Raw genomic sequence first — 19608 nt, forward strand, 5'->3', positions numbered from 1 at the left:
TAACAACAAAGGTTTACTTCTCACATTACATATCATCTGTGGGTCAGCATTGGCTCTACTTGGCATGTTCTTTTCATTCTGGTATCCAAGCTGAAGGGATAGTCTCTATCCTAGAACATCCTTTCCTTGTGACAGAAGAGAGATGTGGAACCACAGTGTTGGCCCTTAAAGCTTCTATCTAGTCACTTCTGCTCATATTTTATTGGCCAAAGTAAATTTCTTAGTCAAGCTTGATGTCAGTGATACAAGAAAAGTATAATTAGCTCACTGAGAACGGCAAATAATTAGCAGCAGTAACGCGCTCTTCTACATACAGGTACCATACAGTCAATGTTTACTTAGATTTACCAACAACTTGATCACTTTCATTGTCTTTCATGCCTTCAACATCAAAACTGTTATTCTGGGATGACTTTTCTTTTTGTGCAAATTACATCCTTCAGAATTTGTTTTAGTGGGTATCTTTTGTTTCCAAACTCACTTGGTTTTGGTCATCTGAAAATGACCTTTTTTATTCTCCTTCTTTCAATGGATTCTAGGTTGACACTCCTTTTCTTTTAGTAGAGGGAAAATATGCCTTCTGGCTTTCATCGACTGCCACTAGCAGTCTAATTATAGTTCATTTTTGTTCAGTTTTTCTAATGTGTATCTTAGGTTTAGATTGCTTTATTTATGTTTAATGTTGGTTGTGATTTGTTTGGCTCTTTGCATCTGTGGATTTTTGCCTTTTTCAATTGTGTGGAACTGGTATCATTTATTCTCCACATGGTTGGTATAATTCACTAGTCATCTAGAGTGTCCTTTATGGAACAGTTTTTAGCCATGAATGCAAATTCTTTGGTAGACCTAGGGCTATTCATGTTACTATCTCTCCTTGAATGAGTTTTGGTCATTTGTGCCTTTCAAGGGATTTTCCACTTCATCTAAGTTGTCTAATTATTGGCATAAAGTTGTTCATAATATTCCTTTATTACTTATTTAATGTATCTGGTACCTGTAGTGATATTCTCTTGCTCACTTCTGATATTTATTTGTGTTTTCTCCCTTTTTCCCCCCTAATTGTTCTGGCTAGAGTTTTATCAATTTTATTAATATTTTCAAAGAACTATATACTTGTTTTATTGATTTTCTTTGTTGTTTTCTGTTTTATTGATTTCTGCTCTAGTTGCATTATTTCTGAGCTCAGACTTTTGATAGGTTAGCCCCATCCAATTCAAAGGAATCAGTGATCAGACTCACCCAAAGTAAATTATTGTATCTCAGTAAGGAGAAATGGAGAAGAGAACACAAATATTTAAAGGAAATAAATTTTCCTCTAGAAAACTAGAGAAATGGGAAGAACTCTACTGAAGTTTTGCTATGTTCAACAGACGTGTACAGTGATATTAAGAAGAGATAAGGCCAGGGATGGTGGCTCATGGCTATAACCCTCGTACTTTGGGAGGCCAAAACAGCAGGATCACTTAAGCCCAAGAGTTAAAGACTAGCCTTGGCAACACAGACAGACTCCATCTCTACACCTCCAAAAAAAATTAGCTGAGTGTGGAGGCACATGCCTATGGTTCTAGCCACTTGGGAGGCTGAGGTGGGAGGATCAGCTTAAGCATAGGAGGTTGAGGCTGCCATGAGCCCGTGATTGCACCACTGCATTCCAGCCTGGACGAGACAGTGAAACCCCATCTTAAAAAAAAAAAAATCAAGTACTTGTAATTAGCCCTGAAGTACTCCAAACTTTAGAGGTTGAGCACTAGTCAGTGTGGTAGAAAGAGAACCAAGAGGTGTCCCAAAAGCCTAGTGAAGAAGGTGTTTAAGAGGTGGGAGTTATGAACTGTGCCAAATGGGTGTATGTGTGTGTATCTTTATTTTTTCTGAACCACTTGAAAGTAGAATGCATATTCCTTTCCTTCACTCCTTAATACTTCAGTGTACATACTAAGAACGAAGACACTGTCTCATATTATTATAGCTTAGTTTTCAAATTAGGGAAATTTAATATTGATTCAAATACTCTCATATATATATATAATTTTTTTTTCTTTTGAAACGGAGTATCTCTCTGTTGCCCAGGCTGGAGTGCAGTGGCGCAATCTAGGCTCACTGCAACCTCCGCCTCCCGGGTTCAAGTGATTCTCCTGCCTCAGCCTCTGAAGTAGCTGTGATTACAGGCATGTGCCACCACGCCCAGCTAATTTTTGTATTTTTAGTAGAGACAGGGTTTCACCATGTTGGCCAGTCTGGTCTTGAACTCCAGACCTCAAGTGATCTGCCTGCTTCAGCCTCCCAAAGTGCAAGTGCGGGATTACAGGTGTGAGCCACTGCGCCCAGCCCTAATACGCTCTTATATTTTTGTAGCTTAGTTTTCAAATTGGCGAAATTTAATATTGATTCAATGTTTTCATAAAATCTAAAATCCATATTCCATTTTTGTCTGTTATCCCAATCATGTCCTTTACAGAATTGTTTCCCTTTAGTATAGGATCCAGCCCAGAATCACATTTGCGTTTAGTTGTCATGTCTCTTCAGTCTTCCTTATTTAGGGACAATTCCTCAGCCTTTCTTTGTCTTTCATGATATTGGCATTTTTGAACAATCCACAACAGTTATTTTATACATAATAGGTGGCTCCTCAATTTGGCTTTTCCTTGTGATCAGATTTAGTTTATCATATCTGAAGGCATATAGTGTTTATCTGTGGATTTTTGCCTTTTTCAATTGTCTATAGAATTGGTATAAATTATTCATCAAATGGTTGGTATAATTCACTAGTGAAGTCATCTAGAGTTTCCACTGTGGAACAGTTTTTAGCTATGAATTCAATTTCTTTGGTAGATGTAGGGCTATTCATGTTACTATCTCTCCTTGAATGAGTTTTGGTAATTTGTGCCTTTCAAGGGATTTTCCACACCATCTAAGTTGTCTAATTTATTGGTATAAAGTTGTTCATAATATGCCCTTATTATTTATTTAATGTACCTGGTAGCTATAGTGATATTCTCTGGTTCACTCCTGCTATTATTTTTTGTTTTTTTATTTTTGTTTTTAGGCAGAGTCACTCTGTGGCCCAGGCTAGAGTGGCATGGTGCAATCTTGGCTCACTGCAACCTCCACCTCCCAGATTCTCATGCCTCAGCCTCCCAAGTAGCTGGGATTACAGGTGTGCACCATCATGCCTGGCTAATTTTTGTATTTTTAGTAGAGATGGGGCTTCACTGTGTTGGCCAGGCTGGTCTCAAAACTCCTGGCCTCAGGTAATCCACCTGCCTCAGCCTCCCAAAGTACTAGGATTACAGGTGTGAGCCACCGTGCCAGCCTCACTCCTGAGTATTATTAATTAGAGATTATAGATTGATCGCACAATCAAGATGTTTGTTTTTTGTTTTTGCCACACTGTATTATTCTTATTTTTTACCTTTGCGATAAATAAACGACCTGTGTGAAGACACTTTGAAACCACACAGATATCCTTCTCTTTGTCAAACTTTACTCTCTAGCTATAAAAATTATTTGTGCCTGAGTAAATCTTAACTAAACTGTAGCAAAATGGTGATTTTCCAGCTCTGCCATTCCCATCCACAATTGTCATTTAGCATTCTGTGAATGTAAGGAAGCAGCTGTCCCTTCTCTGTCGTTTTATTACCACTATGGATTTGTGGATTTCTATTTCATTCAGTAGATTATAATCCATCACTACTATTATTTAGATGCCCAAATTTTCCCAAATCTAGTTAGTAGGTACGGCTTCAAGATTGTTCTTCTGTCTTTTTGATACATTCCCACCATTTTCTGAATTTTTTCATAACTACTGATATATAGCATCATTTTTAACAGTTGAAAGAATATACATTGTATTACTATCTATGTATCATAATGCATTTAGCTATTTCCTTACTCTTGGGATTTTTTAATAATTAATTAATTAATTAATTATTTTGAGACAAGGCCCTGCTTTGTCAACCAGGCTGGAATGTAGTGGCACGATCATGGCTCACCGCAGGCATGACTTTCTGGGCTCAAGAGATCCTTGCGCCTCAACCCCCAGAGTAGCTGGCTCTACAGGCACGCACCATCATGCCCGGCTAATTTTTGTATTTTTGTAGAGATGGGGTTTTATTATGTTGCCCAGGCTGGTCTCTAACTCCTGGGCTCAAGGCATCCACCCATCATGGCCTCCCAAAGTGCTAGGATTACAGGTGTGAGCCACTGCACCCAGCCATATGCTTGGGATTTGAAATTGCAGGTTTTAAAAAACAGTGTTGGGTGAATATTCTGGTAGCTGAATGTTTATACAAAACCTAAATTATTTACTTGGCATAATAAATTTCTAGAAGTGGGTTTATTAAGTTTCACTAGAAAAAATTCTACCTGTGTACATGTAGCAGTATATAAGAATGCCCATTTGTCATTCCCTTATTTTGGGTAGAATTTTAATCAGTCTAGGGCCTTAGTCTTTGGTTCCCAGATCAGCAATATCAACATTACCTAGGTGAGCCTATTAGAAGTGCAGACTCTTATACCCCAACCCAGACCTACCGAGTCAGAATCTGCATTTTAACAAGCTCCCAGGGTAATCTGTCAGCACATCAAACTCTGAGAAGGAATATTCTAAAGTAATTTATACAGGAGTCACAGAATGAATTGGTCTTAAATCTAGACAAGGTAAGGTCAGGAAGCCCATACTGGCATTGGTTAATAAAAGGTGAAAGTGACAAAGAATTAAAGTTGGCTTTGTAAAAAGTGCTGGTTGGGTGCAGCGGCTCATGCCTGTAATTCCCAGCACTTTGGGAGGCTACGGTGGGAGAATCACTTGAGCTAGGAGTTTGAGACCAGCCTGGGCAACAAAGTGAGACCCCACCTGTACAAAAAATTTAAAAAATTAACCAGACATGGTGGGCATGCACCTGTTGTTCCAGCTACTCAGGAGGCTGAGGCAGGAAGATCACTTGGGCCCAGGAACTTGAGGCTGCAGTGAGCTGTGATCATGCCACTGCACCCCAGCCTGGGTGACAGAATGAGACCCTGTCTCAAAAAAAAAAAAGAGGTTTATTCTAATAAAATGAATATAAGTATCCCAAATAAGCTTTTTTGGGAGACAGGCAAATGCAGATCAGCACAGAGCACTGACACATTTTCTCCCACAACATAAGACATGAAGTGTCTCCAGCTTCATCTTCACTCACTCCATCCCAAACACTCTATGCTTTAGCCTATTGTTTATCTAGTGATCTAAGAAAAACCTGAATTAGAATCACTTGCAGAATGTGTTACAATGCATATTCCCAACCCCATTTCTAGAGAATCTGTTTCAGAAGAGTCTGATATTATAATCAAGAATCAGAATTTTAACATGCACATCAGGTAATTCTAATGCCCTAAAGTTTGAGAACTACTACACCACTACAATTCCCAGAACATATCTGGAATATATTGTTTAAACAATGTTTTATTTGTGATAAAAAAATATTCCCAAGCCAGGCATGGTGGCGTGCACCTGCAGTCCAGCTACTCAGGAGGCTGTGACAGGAAGATCGCTTGAGCCCAGGAGTTCGAGGCTGCAGTGAGCTATGATCATGCCACTGCACTCCAGACTGGGTGACAGAGCAAGTCTCTGTCTCTAAAAAAATAAAAATAATATTCCTATTTCTATAAAGACCTTCAACCAGAATTCACTTTTTTGTTATTATTGCTGTTAGTTCATTAAACAAGTCTAGGGATTCTAATTATTTTTTAGCCTCCTCTAGTTCTGACCAAGTTGCTGAGGATGGAGAGAACGAATCCTATTTGAACTGTTATTCCTTATCCTGAAGACCGCCTCTTTGGACCAATCCAAATTCATTTCAGATGATACTTCAACTTTTTCTTTTCTCTCAATATATTTTGGTGAAAGAAATTCTTACTGTGGAAAGAAACATTTTCCGTTAAAAAATTATAATGTCAAAATGTGTTACTCTTATATAAAATATATGAAAGAAGTTATATAAAAACTACTCTGATTTTAAAATACAAATAACTTTTTTTAATGTAGGAGGAGCAAAGAAAAAAGGAAGCAGCACATACAAAAGGTATTTTTTCTCAATAATTTATTAGAAGAAATCTTAATGAACTTTAGCAATTCACATCTTGAAGAATCAAGAGGTTATCCTAAATGTCATTTAAGTATCTTAATAGTATGAAATGTAAGGGAAGCATTAATTTATTATTATGTAAAAGGGCATAAATTTTTTAGAAAAAATGAAACTTGCAATATCATATCTTAAACTAAAATGTGAGGTTTTAATTTTTATATCTTATTTGTACCCAAAGTTACCATAGTCAATGTCTAACAGTAATGCTTGAGGATAAAAAGATATTGCATATCACATCTTAGTACCTCAAAACATTACCTCCTACATAAGTTTAGAGGTGCTGAATATAAAAGATAACAAGATATTTTACAGAGCTTTAAAAATGTAGAAAATACAAAAGTTAATATGTTTAGACCAGGCGTGGTGGCTCATGCCTGTAATCCCGGCACTTTGGGAGGCCGAGGTGGGCAGATCACTTAAGGCCAGGAGTTCAAGACCAGCCTGGCCAATACGGTGAAACTCTGTCTCTACTAAAAATACAAAAATTAGCTGGGTGTGGTGGTGCAGGCCTGTAATCCCAGCTACTTGGGAGGCTGGGTCAGGAGAATCACTTGAACCTGGGAGGCGGAGGTTGCAGTGAGTCAAGACTATGCCAATGTACTCCAGCCTGGGTGACAGAGCAAGACTCTGTCTCAAAGAAAAAAAAAAAAAGATATGTTTGCAAGAATGGCCTTATACAGAAGTTTTTTAAAAAGAAAAGTTAATATGTGAAGTGTTATAAAAGGTATTATAGACTATTTTATAGATATTGTATTTTCTAAAACAGCATATCTTAATGGCAAATGTGCAGCCTAAATATTATAATGGGAAAAGCATGAGACAAAGAATGAGAATCTAGGCTAAAATCTATTTTGTATCTGATCTGTAATGGGTCATTTATCTAAGTCTGTTTATTATTTTCATGAAGTGGTGCTAACAGTAACTACCTTGAAGAATTACTAAGAGTATAAATAAGACATAGAAGTATATCAAAATGCTTTGTAAATTGAAAGTCTCTACAGGAAGGTTTGTTACTATTATTGGTATAAAGCCAATTCATACACCCTTCCCAATGCAGACCAAGTATTTTCTAATACATGCCTAAGGAGGCATGCACTTTTCTTTTTTGATGTTGAGTTGTCCTTATTTTAAAATGAAACAAATTAGTTATAAAATCCTTTGCTCCAAGTAGAAACCATGTATCTTACAAATGGTTTTTGCTTGGTTTTGAGTTTTAAAGATTACTGTAGTAGTTATTTCTAATATCATAAATAATTATTTCTTTCTCAGAAAGTTGAATTTGTAATGCAATATTTACACAGATTGAGTAAGCAAGAAATGATAGTTTATTAATTATACCAGTATTGTTAAAATTTATTTTTAAAACAAGGCAATCAGTCTTTTCTGATTTTAAGGAACATTTTGAAACATTTCTAGCCTAATTAGTCTTTTTCTGTTTAAGCAGGTTGATTTCATTTAGAATAGTCTTTTCTATTCTTGATTATCATGAAAATATTGCTAATTCCTAATTACATATAACACTGTGTGGATGATGATAGCAACTATTTCTTTATAGCATTATCCTGCCCATTCTGACATTGTCCTTATAATTAAGAGTTGGCTCATGAATATATAATATTCATAGTAAATCTATGTTTTTACAGCAATTAAAGACCATTCTAAAGATGAATCCCGCCTTGCAATAAAAAGTGTCATTTGTGATCCCTCAGAGACCAGCTCTGCAACAAATCGCAGCAATGTTACATTAAGCTTATCAACATTGCCATCTGAGTCTTATTACAGCCAAAGTGTAGAAGCAGCTGATGACTGGTTTTCTGATGATTCTCTAGTGAAAAGGAACTCTCCAATGCCTTCTCTCGGGGAACCTCTAATGGAAAAAGTATTTGCATACCTGTCAACCATTTCATTAGAAGAGGGTGCTGAAAATGTACTGAATGACACTTTATGATCATCAAAAAGATGACCACATTAAGGGAAAATGTTCATGAAGAAACACAGAGGTTGAAATACAGAACTTTCCACATAATACGGAATGACTTTTTTCTTTTGAAACCTTGTATACACTGAAATCGCGTAAAGTTGAAACTGAATTATCAGCTTCTGAGTCTCTTAACATGTCCATACTAATATTACTTTTTTTCTTCTTTACAATAGAGTGGCTCTACTTCCCTTACTGGTTCTTATTTCTAGAAACAAAATTAGGAAGAACTAGAGTGATGTCATGAACATTAAGCTCAACTCTCATCCAAAGACGTATTAAGTAAAATGAGTGTATGTCAACAAATAGGAGAAAAATATTTAAAATTTTTCAGCACAAAAATAATATATATTTTTTTCTTTGAGACTGAGTCTCACTCTATTGCCCAGGCTAGAGTGCAGTGGCGTGATCTGCAACCTCTGCTTCCAGGATTCAAGCAATTCTCCTGCTTCAGCCTCCTGAGTAGCTGGGATTACAGGCGCCTACCACGACACCCAGCTGATTTTTGTATTTTTAGTAGAGATGAGGTTTCACCATGTTGGCCAGGCTAGTCTAGAACTCCTGACCTCAAGTGATTCACCTGCCTCGGCCTCCCAAAGTGCTGGGATTACAGGCATGAGCCACCATGCCTGGCCAGAAAAAATATATATTTTTGAATAAAATATCCACAGCACTTCCTTATACTTTTGATGGTTTCAGTTTTATTTCAATGTGGGTAGGGCTGGGTGGAATATATTAGTTTTTCTGAATTTAAAACACATAAATTACTTATAATTCAAATATTACCATGTTATGCTTTTAGTAAGCAGTATAATTTTGCTCCTGTAAGATAGCTTGAAATGCTGAATCCAGAAAATAGACCAGGCGCAGTGGCTCATGCCTGTAGTCTCAGCAGTTTAGGAGGCTGAGGTGGGCAGATTGCTTGAGCCCAGGACTTTGAGACCAGACTGGACAACATAGTGAGACCCTGTCTCTTCAGAAAATGCAAAAATTAGCCTGGTGTGGTTGCACATGCCTGTAGTCCCAGCTACTTGGGAGGCTAAGGTGGGAGGACCATTTGACCCCTTGAAGGTTGAGGCTGCAATGAGTGGAGAATATGCCACTGCACTCCAGCAGCCTGGGCAACAAAGTAAGACCCTGCCTCAAAAAAAAAAAAAAAAAAAAAAAAAAAAGAATTCAGAAAATAATTTTCTTTTTCCTTTCCTATCTCTATTTCTCAGAATGTTCCTCACCCTCACCCTGCTATGATAAAAATGCTTACAGGCACCTGACTCACGCTAGATGATTTAGAGTTTCTCTCCAGTCTATAAGACCCTTGGTCAAATTTCTATTTACAGTTGTGAGGGATGTCTGACACTTACTATGTAATCTTTTCTTTTCTTTTTCTTCCTAAACATTCTCCATGTAATTAATATTTTTCCTCCCCTTGGGAAAAAATGACTCATTAACAAGCATATTAGCTTTTGTGCTTAAATTACCCATACTAAGACCTATTCATACCTTCCTGAGAGATAAATCATACCTCCTACAATAAATGCAAAGAACTCTCCCTTAAATATGTTTATAGCATTACCCAGGCCTGTCATTCCTATTGCAAGGGCAATCGTAAAAGGAGTTAGAACTGCTCTCTCTTTTGAAGCACCTGGTCATTTTCACACAGTGTGCTGTGGGTTCCAGCACATCTACAGCTATCCTCACCTAAATTTAAGTAAGTTCAAGCTCTATAAGAGGCAGTAAAAACAAAAATTGTAATTGTCCTCTGTCTCTTGGTGTCCTGAAACTTCTGTTTTACTTCCAATCCCAGAGAAGGGAGTTATTTCTAATTTTGATGATGTCCTAAAACTTCCCTAGGAATTTGGGGTTGGAGGTAAGAGATTCTGGCTTTCATCTGACTCTTCTCTGGAATAGAGGAAATACAAACTGGGGAGTTATGGGTTGCCATTCCTACCATGTGGCTTAGGAAGGGAAAAAAAACAAAAACACCAAATATGCAGTGAGGGGGCAATGAAACATTTGCAAAGTGAAAACTGGAGACGAGAGATTAGAAGAGTGTGATTTCTGACTTTCTAACAATGCTCTCTTCCCTTGTCCCAGCCCTTCATGAAGTATGGCTATAATGCCTACTCTTGGCTTGGTAGGGTATTCTTGTATCCTAATTATAAAATCTCCTTTTTGCTTAAGCTAGCAAGATTCGATTTGTATTACTGGCCACAGTCTCTAAGGCCTCGCTTCAGCTGTTGTTCTTTGCTTTGTTAAGGTATCCTTGTAATTTTATAAGAAATCCCTCTTTTGGCATAAACTAGAAAGACCTTTGTTTCTATTACTATAATCAAAGCATCCTGCCTGACCAAATTCTTGTTTATATTACAAATTATAAATAGATTTATGCATATAAAGTAATTGTTATTCCATAATAATATAATAAATTGAATTTCTTTCTTTTTTCTTTTCCTTTTTTTTTTTTTTTTGAGACAGAGTCTCACTCTGTCACCCAGGCTGCAATGCAATGGCGCGATCTCGGCTCATTGCAACCTCCGCCTCCTGGGTTCAAGCGATACTCCTGCCTCCACCTCCTGAGTAGCTGGGACTACAGACACGTGCCAACACATCCAGCTAATTTTTGTATTTTTAATAGAGACTGGGTTTCACCATGTTGGCCAGGCTGGTCTTGAACTCCTGGCCTCCCAAAGTGCTGGGATTACAGGCGTGAGTCACCACACCGGGCCATAAATGGAATGTATTTCTTAAAAACTTAACACATTTACTCATTTACTAAAATTTTACTCCATATCGTAGGTATATACACTGTTCTATTTGAAAAGTCCTGTGAACAATACTTATGAAATTATGCCAGTCTAGAGTAATCTCATTTTCAAGAACTATAAAGGATCTGAGATTTCACTCTTTATGCAAGCTGACAAGGTATCCTGCAACAGTTTTGTGTCTTTTGGGTTAGAAACAAGGGGCAGCTTATTGTTCATAGCAATAACAGTAATCAGAGTATCATCATTTTTGACATCCTTTTGCATTATTTCCAGGGCCCACAGTTCCTGCAGGCTGGTGTGAAAGAGGGTCAAGATAATGCCTGCACCAACAGTGGGTTGCATTACAAGAAGGAGTTTAGGGAACCAAATATTTTCAAATGGACGGTAATGCATACTTGCCCTTTGTACCAGAGGGAGCCACTGTCTCTCTCTTCCAGGGTTGTTCACTATATGAACATCCTTGAAAAGATAATTTGGAACATAGGCAGTCTGTTTCTGCTCACAGACATGCAGGCATGTAAGAGACCCACAATTGACACTGACATGGGGTATTAATTACAGATCTTTTGATTACATATACCTGAAAAGCAACTCGAATTGGCTTGAGGAGAAAAGTTTTGTTTCGTAAACAGAATCCAAATAATGTTTGAACAATTAAATGTAGGAAGTACAAGGTTGTAACAGGGTCTCAGGAACAGGTGTAACAGGTTCAAATTCCATCAGGACTTTCCCCATTTCTACCAGTCAGGGTTCAGTGAGGGAAGAACTACTTTTAGGATTGGGGTAAGAGATTTATTACTGGAATTATTATATCTTACACAATTGTAAGAGGAGCCAAGGAAGTGAAGTTTAGGGAGAGAAATTGGAGAATCAGAGGAGTCACCAGCAAGATAATCTGAAACTCTGACCAAGAGATCTTTTGAAAATAAATAAATAAATAAAAATAAAAAGTAAAACTTTTTTTAAAAGTGAATAACTAGAGAAACCACTTTGTCCAACTGCCACAGTAAGACTGTAGAGGAAAGGCTTGTAGGAATATCTACAGGAAGCTGTGCCTCAGCAGCAACTGCCTTTGAGTGTACAACGTAGTTCCATGTTTCCTAGCCTGGAAATATGGGATAAGATTTAAAAATGTATTTTATTTTTATTTATTTATTTTATTTCTATTTTTTGAGATGGAGTCTCGCTGTCGCCCAGGCTGGAGTGCAGTGACATGGTCTTGGCTCAATGCAACTTCCACCTCCTGGGTTCAAGCAATTCTTTGCCTCAGCCTCCCACATAGCTGGGATTACAGGCACCAGCCACCACACCCGGATAATTTTTTTTGTATTTTTAGTAGAGACGAGGTTTCACCATCTTGGCCAGGCTGTTCTCAAACTCCTGACCTCATGATCCACCTGCCTCAGCCTCCCAAAGTGCTGGGATTACAGGTGTGAGCCACTACGTCCAGTCTATTTTATTTTCATTTTATTTTATTGTATTGAGACAGAGTCACACTATTCTACTTGGGTTACAATTTAATTCCTGGACTCAAGCAACCTGCCTCAGCCTCCCAAGTAGCTGGGACTACAGGAGCACGTCACTGCACCCAGCTTGCAACTGCCTTTGACTCTGTGCTGCCAAGCATCTGGTGGCAGACCCAGGGCCACTGTTTGCCCACAGGATCAGCAGTTGGGAGGGAGAACTGCACACTGAAAAGAACTGGACATAGGGCAGAGGAGTGAGGACAAACTGGAATCCACTGGCCTCTCTATAGTGTGTTTCCACATCTGAGCAGATTACCTTCACAGAATAATGGCCTCTGCTTAGATTCTGCTTTCCAAATATTGCACAAATTCCTTTTTAGGCCATCTTCAGCCAAGAAGTATACATAGAAAAAGATTCTGAGGAACATAATTCTAGCTTAACTAAGTTAATACAGTACAAACCACAGTCTGCCCATTATCAATTTGGCATTCACTTACACTTTTTTTTTTTTTTTTGAGATGGAGTCTTACTCTGCTGCCCAGGCTAGAGTAGAGTGGCACGATCTCGGCTCACTGCAACCTCCACATCCCAGGTTCAAGTGTTTCTCCTGCCTCAGACTCCCAAATAGCTGAGATTACAGGCACAGGCCGCCACACCTGGCTAATTGTTGTGTTTTTAGTAGAGATAGGGTTTCACCATGTTGGCCAGGCTGGTCTTGAACTCCTGACCTCAGGTGATCCACCAGCCTTGGCCTCCCAAAGTGCTGGGATTACAAGTGTGAGCCACTGTACCCAACCTTATTTACACTTTAACCATACTTAAAACCTCCAAATAAAAACAATAGCGGAGTGATGTTGACAAGATATCCCTCCACAGCAATAGTAATTTAACAGGCATCCACAGACAAAAGTGCCTTTGTTAAGCTTTGGGATCCAGATAGGAGTTTGTGAAATGCTGATGCAGCCCAAGACCAAGAGGGCCTTTTCTTTTTTTTCTTTGAGACAGAGTCTAGCCCTGCCACCCAGGCTGGAGTGCAGTGGCATGATCACAGCTCACTGCAGCCTCAAACTCCTGGGTTCAAGCAATCCTCCTATCTCAGCCTCTTAAGTAGCTAGGCTATGATGTGTTCCACCATGCCCAGCTAATTTTTTTATTTTTTTTTAGAGATAGGGTCTCCCTTTGTTTCTAGGCTGGTCTTGAATTCCTGGGCTCAAGCAAGCCTCCCAAAGTGCTGAGATTACAGGTATGAGCAACTGCACCTGGCCTAAAGAGGGCCTTTTGAGAGGGCAGAATCGCCCTTGTTGGCCCATCTGGAAATGACCCATTTTCCCTATTGACTCAGCTCTGAGTCATGTTTGGCCCTAGTCCTGCTACTAGACCCATTAACCCAGGGACCTGGGAGGAGTCACACCCATTTATGCTTCAGGGTGACAGACCTGCTGACCTCAGTCCCCACCGTGTACACAAATGGCTCTGAAATTTGACTGTAGCCCCTCTCAGCAGTGGTCAGAAATCAGAAGTGGCATAGGGTCCCAGAAGGAGACATACCCACCTGAGTCCCCAGGGCCACTTTGCCAACCTCAGTTCCACAGGAGACTCTGAAATAGTTGTGATGCTTGGCTCCAGCACCTCCCAATAATGGTCAGAGATTGGTACTGCTTATGGCACAGGAACCCAGAGAGAGATGTGCCTGTCTGAGTCTGTGGAAAAGGCTTGCTGACCTCTGTCTGGCTGTGGACACTGAAATACCCCTGTGACTTCATTCTGTTCTCTCTCAGCCGTGGACCAGGATAGTACTGCCTGCCAAGAGACCTAGTAAGTGACCCAGCAGGAAGTTTCCCAGGGACACAGAGGAAGCCATACATGGCTGTACACCTAGCATCAGGCCCACTGTCTGTAGAACCTGAAGTGGATCTTCATCCTAGCACAAGCCCTGTGGAATAAGGTCCTAGAGACATTCTAATCTCCTCAGGGACCAGAAAGGATCCATACCCACTAGAGCTCCTGGTAACAGGCCTGCCATCTGCAGCCTCACTGCAGACACAGAAGCAACCATGTGACCCAGCTCCAACCCCATTTGACCATGATCCCAGAGGCAATCTTATTAATTTGAAAGCCTAATAGGAGAAGCTCTTAACCTACTGAAACCAATCTATAAAGACTAGAAGTGGTGCTTTTGCCTTCAAATGCAGACACCAAAGCAAACTATATGGATAATGAAGAATCAGGCACACATAACACCACCAAAGGAAACTAATAAAGCTCCAGCAACTGAACTGAAATGAATGAAGATCTACAAATTGCCTGAAAGAGAATTCAAAATAATTAAATGAGCATAATGAGATGTAAGAAAATTCAGTTATACAACTAAATAAAATTAGGAAAACATTACATGGACAAAATGAGACTTTAATAAAGAAATAGTAACCATGAAAAAGGAACCTAACAATTCCAGGAGCTGAAGGATACAATAAAGAAAAGTGTAATAGAGAGCTTCAATAGCAGACTCAAACATGCAGAATAAACAGTTAGAAAACTTAAAGACAGGACGTTCAATATTAACCAATTAGAGGAACAACAACAACAAAAGGAATGAAGAAAGCATCGGGAACCTCAGGGACACCCTCAAGTGTATGAATGCACAGATTTTGAGAATCCAAGAAGGAGAAAGAGACCTGTCTGAAACTCCCCAAATCTTGGGAAGGAGATGAATATCTGGATTCATGAAGCTCAAAGAACCCCAAGAAAGATAAACCCAAAGAAGAATACACTGAGGAATAGTACAGTCAAATTGTCCAGAATTACAGAGAATTCTGAAACTAGCAAAAGAAAATAAACTTATACAAGGGAAACTCCATAAGGCTAACAGACTTCTCAGCATAGACTTGCAAGCCAGGAGGGAGGGGATTGATACATTCAAGGTGCTGAAAGAAACAACTTCTGGCCATGAATACTATAACCAGCAAAGCTATCCTTCAGAAATAAAGGAAACGTAAAACTTTCCTAGACAAAGAAAAGCTGAGGGAATTTATCACCACTAGACCAGCCTTAAAAGAACTGCTAAATGGAGTTATTTGAGTTAAAACAAAGGATGCTTGTTAACAAAATGAAAACATATGGGCTGGGCACTCATACATGTAATCCCAGCTCTTTGGGAGGCCAAGGCGGGTGAACCACCTGAAGTCGGGAGTTTGAGACCAGCCTGGCCAACATGGTGAAATGCTGTTCCTACTAAAAATACAAAAATTAGCTAGGCGTGGAGGTGCGCCTGTAATCCCAGCTACTTGGGAGGCTGAGGCAGGAAAATCATTTGAATCTGGGAGGCAGAAGTTGCAGTGAGCCGAGATCACACCACTGTACTCCAGCCTGGGCAACAGAGCAAAACTCCATCAAAAAAAAAAAAAAAAGAAGAAGAAGAAGAAGAAAGAAAGAGAAGAAAACATATGAGAGAAAAAAACTCAATAGTAAATATATAGTCAAGTTCAGAATACTCTAGTACTATAACAGTGGTATGTAAACCATTTTTAGTTATACTATAAAAGTTAAAAGACAGAAGTATTAAAAAAACTATAGCTAAAATAATTTGTTACTAAATACACAATGTTAAAAGATGTAGTCTGGGTATAGTGGCTCACATCTGTAATCCTAGCACTTTTGGAGGCCAAGGTAGGAGGATTGCTTGAGGCCAGCATTTGAGACTAGCCTGGGCAACACAGTGAGACCCTATATCTACAAAAAAAAAAAAATTCAAAAACAACAAAATGAAACAAAAAAAGATGTGACACTGTTCTGCAGTGGCAGGCATATGCAAACCTACCCCAAATTCCAAAGAAGCTGAGAGGCTGAAGAAAGAGACTGGCATATCCAGTTTCTCAGAAAGAAACATTTAATAGAGTCTTACAAGCAGAAGCCATGTCCCAGCAGCCACAGATGAGATGGTATGAAATGGTGGATCTCCACACCATTACTCTCCAGACCCAGGGCTTATATACCACAGGGAAGGAATGTGTAGGACAATTGAAGTAAACCCCTCAGGGAAAGGCAAGAATGCTATGTGAATCTGCATAAGGGCAAAATTTATGATCAAGGTTGTTTTGACTTAAGGCCAGGATTTACAGTAGTTAAGGCAGAGCTCTTAGAGGCATTCCTCTGATTAACAAGGGTTAATTAGAAGACAGCATGGCAGATTAGCATCCAGGATGAAGTTGCTTTAACCTCCACAAATATCATAAACAAAATTTGAGAGGAAGGAGTAAAAGTGTACAGTTTTAAAGATGTGATCAAAGTTAAGTTGTTTTTAGCTCAAAATAACTTGTTATAACTATAAGATATATGTAAGCCTCACAGTACTCACAAAGAAACACCTATACAAATACACAAAAGATAAAGAGAAAGTAATCAAAGCATATCACTATTGAAAATCATCAAGTGACAAAGGAAAACAGCAAAAGAAAAAGAAGAGAACAAAAGATCGATGAAGTAATCAGAAACACCAGGCACGGTAGCTCACAACTGTAATCTCGTCACTTTGGAAGGTAAAGGTGGGTGAATTCCTTAAGCTCAGGAGTTTGAGACCAGCCTGGGCAACATGGCAAACCTTATCTCTACAAAATATTTAAAAATTAGCCAGGCATAGTGGCACACACCTGGAGTCCCAGATATTCAGGGGCTGAGGCAGGAGGATCACTTGAGCCCAGGAGGTCAAGGCTCCAGTGAGCCAAGGTCATGCCACTGCACTCCAGCCTGGGCAACAGAGCAAGAAACTGTCTCAAAAAAGAAAGAAAAGAAAACCAAAGTAACCAGAAAACAACTAATAAAGCAGCAGTAGCAGGTCCTTATCTATCAATAATTACCTTGAATATAAATGGATTAAATTCTACAGAGTGGCTGAATGAATTTAAAAGAAACACAAGATTCAATTATATGCTACATACAAGAAAACCACTTTGGCTTTAAGGACACACATAGACTGAAAGTGAAGAGATGGAAAAAAAATTTCTATGAAAATGGAAACTAAAGAGAACAGGGGTAGCTATACTAAAATCTGACAAAATAGACTTTAAGTCAAAAAACTGTAAAAAGAGACAAAGAAGGATATTATATAATGATAAAAAGGGTTCAATTCAGTGAGAGTATATAACAATTATAAATATCTATGCACCCAGTACTGGAGCACCCAAGTATATAAAGCAAACGTTAATAGAATTAAAGGAAGAGATAGACTTCAGTACAGTAACAGTACGTGATTTCAGTACCCCACTCTCAGTAATGAACAGACCATCCAGACAGAAAATCAACAAAGTTAAACTACACGCTAGACCAAATAGACCTAACTGACAGTTACAGACCATTTCACCCAACTGCTGCAAAATACACATTCTTTTCATCAGCACATGGAACATTTTCCAGAAAGATCATATGTTTGGCCACAAAACAAGTCTTAACGTCTTTTTTTTTTTTTAATCGAAGGTCCCTTACTGGCCCTGCTTCCATGACTAGCAATGACCAGGGGAAAAGTGAGAGAAACCAGCCGGCACAGGGAGGGGTCATCTCCACAACATTCTATTTATGCACAGAACTAAACAGACAAGCACAGAGTCACTATTGCGGTTAGAAGTTGGCAGCATGTGAAGGGAGAGGAACAGGTAGGGAGTGGGGATGTTGTTTAAAAAAAAATACAGCTCACTCCACAACTGGAGTTCCTGGGGAAAACTTGGTCTGCTTCAACCAAAGAGGAATCAGAAGATCAAAAGCAGTTTGGGAAGGCCAGAACCGTCAGGGAAGGAAGGAGGAGGGAAATCCAGGGGGTGTGGGATCTGTTTGGAAACTGGGGTGAAGGGATTGCCCTCCCTCTGCTGGTATCCCCCCAGTCCCTCCAGTCTGGCAGGAAGCGGGCAGCCTGCAACCCCCGAGGGGAAGTGTGGGGCTGCCAGATGCTCCAGGTAGGGGGCCAGAAGGGGCTCACAAAGGCTTGCCCTCCAGGGAGATGACGGCACTGCCCCCCAGCTTCTCTGCCAGGGTGCAGCGGTCCTTGACCTCCTCATAGCAGTTTGCTTGTAATTCATGCTTGATCCCTGTCAGCTTCTTCTTGATGGCATCCTTGGAGCTAGCATAGATTATTTTGCTCTTAAGGGGCACAGACTCAGGGGCCCAGAAGATAAACACCAGGTCCTCCTCCTTGCTCTCCTTGGTCTTGTAGGTTGCATCATAGAGGGCGTAGCGGCAGTTCTTATCTGGCAGCATCCTGACAAAGGTGGCGTAGGGGTTGTCGACAGTCTGGCCCACATCGCCCACCAGGATCTCCTTGCCCTTCTCCAGGATGATGTTCTTCTTATCCTCACTCAGGCAGAAGAACACCGCCTTCTTGTGCTTCATCGCCTCCTCTGGCATTGAAGACTTACGCACTTTCATGTCATTGAACACCTTGATGACACCATCAGAGACCAGCCACCACTGAGGCCATGTTTCAGGAAGTGAAAAGGAGAGGGCACGGAGAGCCTCAGAAGACACCGCTGCTAGGACCCAACTGAACCAAGTCTTAACATCTTTAAGAAGATTTGAATCAAATCAAGTATATTTTCTGGACAAAATGGCATGAAACTAGAAATCAACAAATAGGAGTAAATTTGGAAAATTCACAACTATGTGTAAATTAAACAATGTGCTCCTGAACAACCAATGCGTCAAAGAAGAAATCAAAATGGAAATACAAAAATATCTTGAGAAGAGCTAAATAGAAACAAAATATCCCCAAAATTATGGGATTCAACAAAAGCAGTTCTAAGAGGGAAGATTATAGCAATAAACACCTACATTAAAACGGAAGAAAGATCTCAAATAAGCTAATGTTATACCTCAAGGAACTAGAAAAAGAACAAGCTAAACCCAAAGTTAGTAGAAGAAATGAAATAAAGATCAGAGAAGAAATAAATCAATACTAGAAAAACAATAGAAAAGATTACCAAAACTAAAACTTGGAATTTTTGTATTATATTTATTAATACATAATTATTATACATATTTGAGAGTATTTTAGTATTTTGATACATGTATACAATGTGTAATGATCAAATTAAAATTATTGAGACATCCCTCACCTCAAACATTTATCTTTTCTTTGTGCTGGGAACACTATACTTCTTCTCTTCTAGCTATTTTGAAATACATAATACGTTGTTGTTAACTATAGTCACTCTACTCTACTAGCAAACATTTTAACTTCTTCCTTCCATCTGACTGTATGTTAGTAGCCATTAACCAACTTCTCTTCATCCCC

At 39.3% G+C, this 19608-nt stretch overlaps 1 protein-coding gene and 1 pseudogene across 3 annotated transcripts in view; one reads left to right on the forward strand and one right to left on the reverse strand.

The window, feature by feature from the left end:
• LOC105534843 (chromosome unknown open reading frame, human C1orf185) overlaps positions 1-8147 on the forward strand; it is a 54642-nt gene extending 46495 nt beyond the window's left edge. The window contains exons 4-5 of the mRNA XM_011973727.1: positions 6023-6059; positions 7766-8147. Of these exons, the coding sequence (XP_011829117.1) occupies positions 6023-6059; positions 7766-8070 (342 nt within the window). The 3' untranslated portion in view covers positions 8071-8147. The remainder of the gene's footprint in view (positions 1-6022; positions 6060-7765) is intronic.
• A 4827-nt stretch (positions 8148-12974) lies between these two features.
• LOC105534844 lies at positions 12975-19151 on the reverse strand (annotated as a pseudogene). Of its 2 annotated transcripts, XR_001005339.1 has the most exons (2): positions 18027-19151; positions 12975-12992 (listed from the first exon to the last, which is right to left on the reverse strand). The product of XR_001005339.1 is annotated as a cofilin-1 pseudogene, transcript variant X2 (transcript). The 2 variants fall into 2 exon arrangements; XR_001005338.1 differs by lacking the exon at positions 12975-12992 and having other exon boundaries at positions 17778-19151.
• Positions 19152-19608: the final 457 nt, after the last annotated feature.

Source organism: Mandrillus leucophaeus, unplaced genomic scaffold, assembly GCF_000951045.1.
Source record: "Mandrillus leucophaeus isolate KB7577 unplaced genomic scaffold, Mleu.le_1.0 Scaffold14, whole genome shotgun sequence".
Classification (NCBI taxonomy): Eukaryota; Metazoa; Chordata; class Mammalia; order Primates; family Cercopithecidae; genus Mandrillus; species Mandrillus leucophaeus.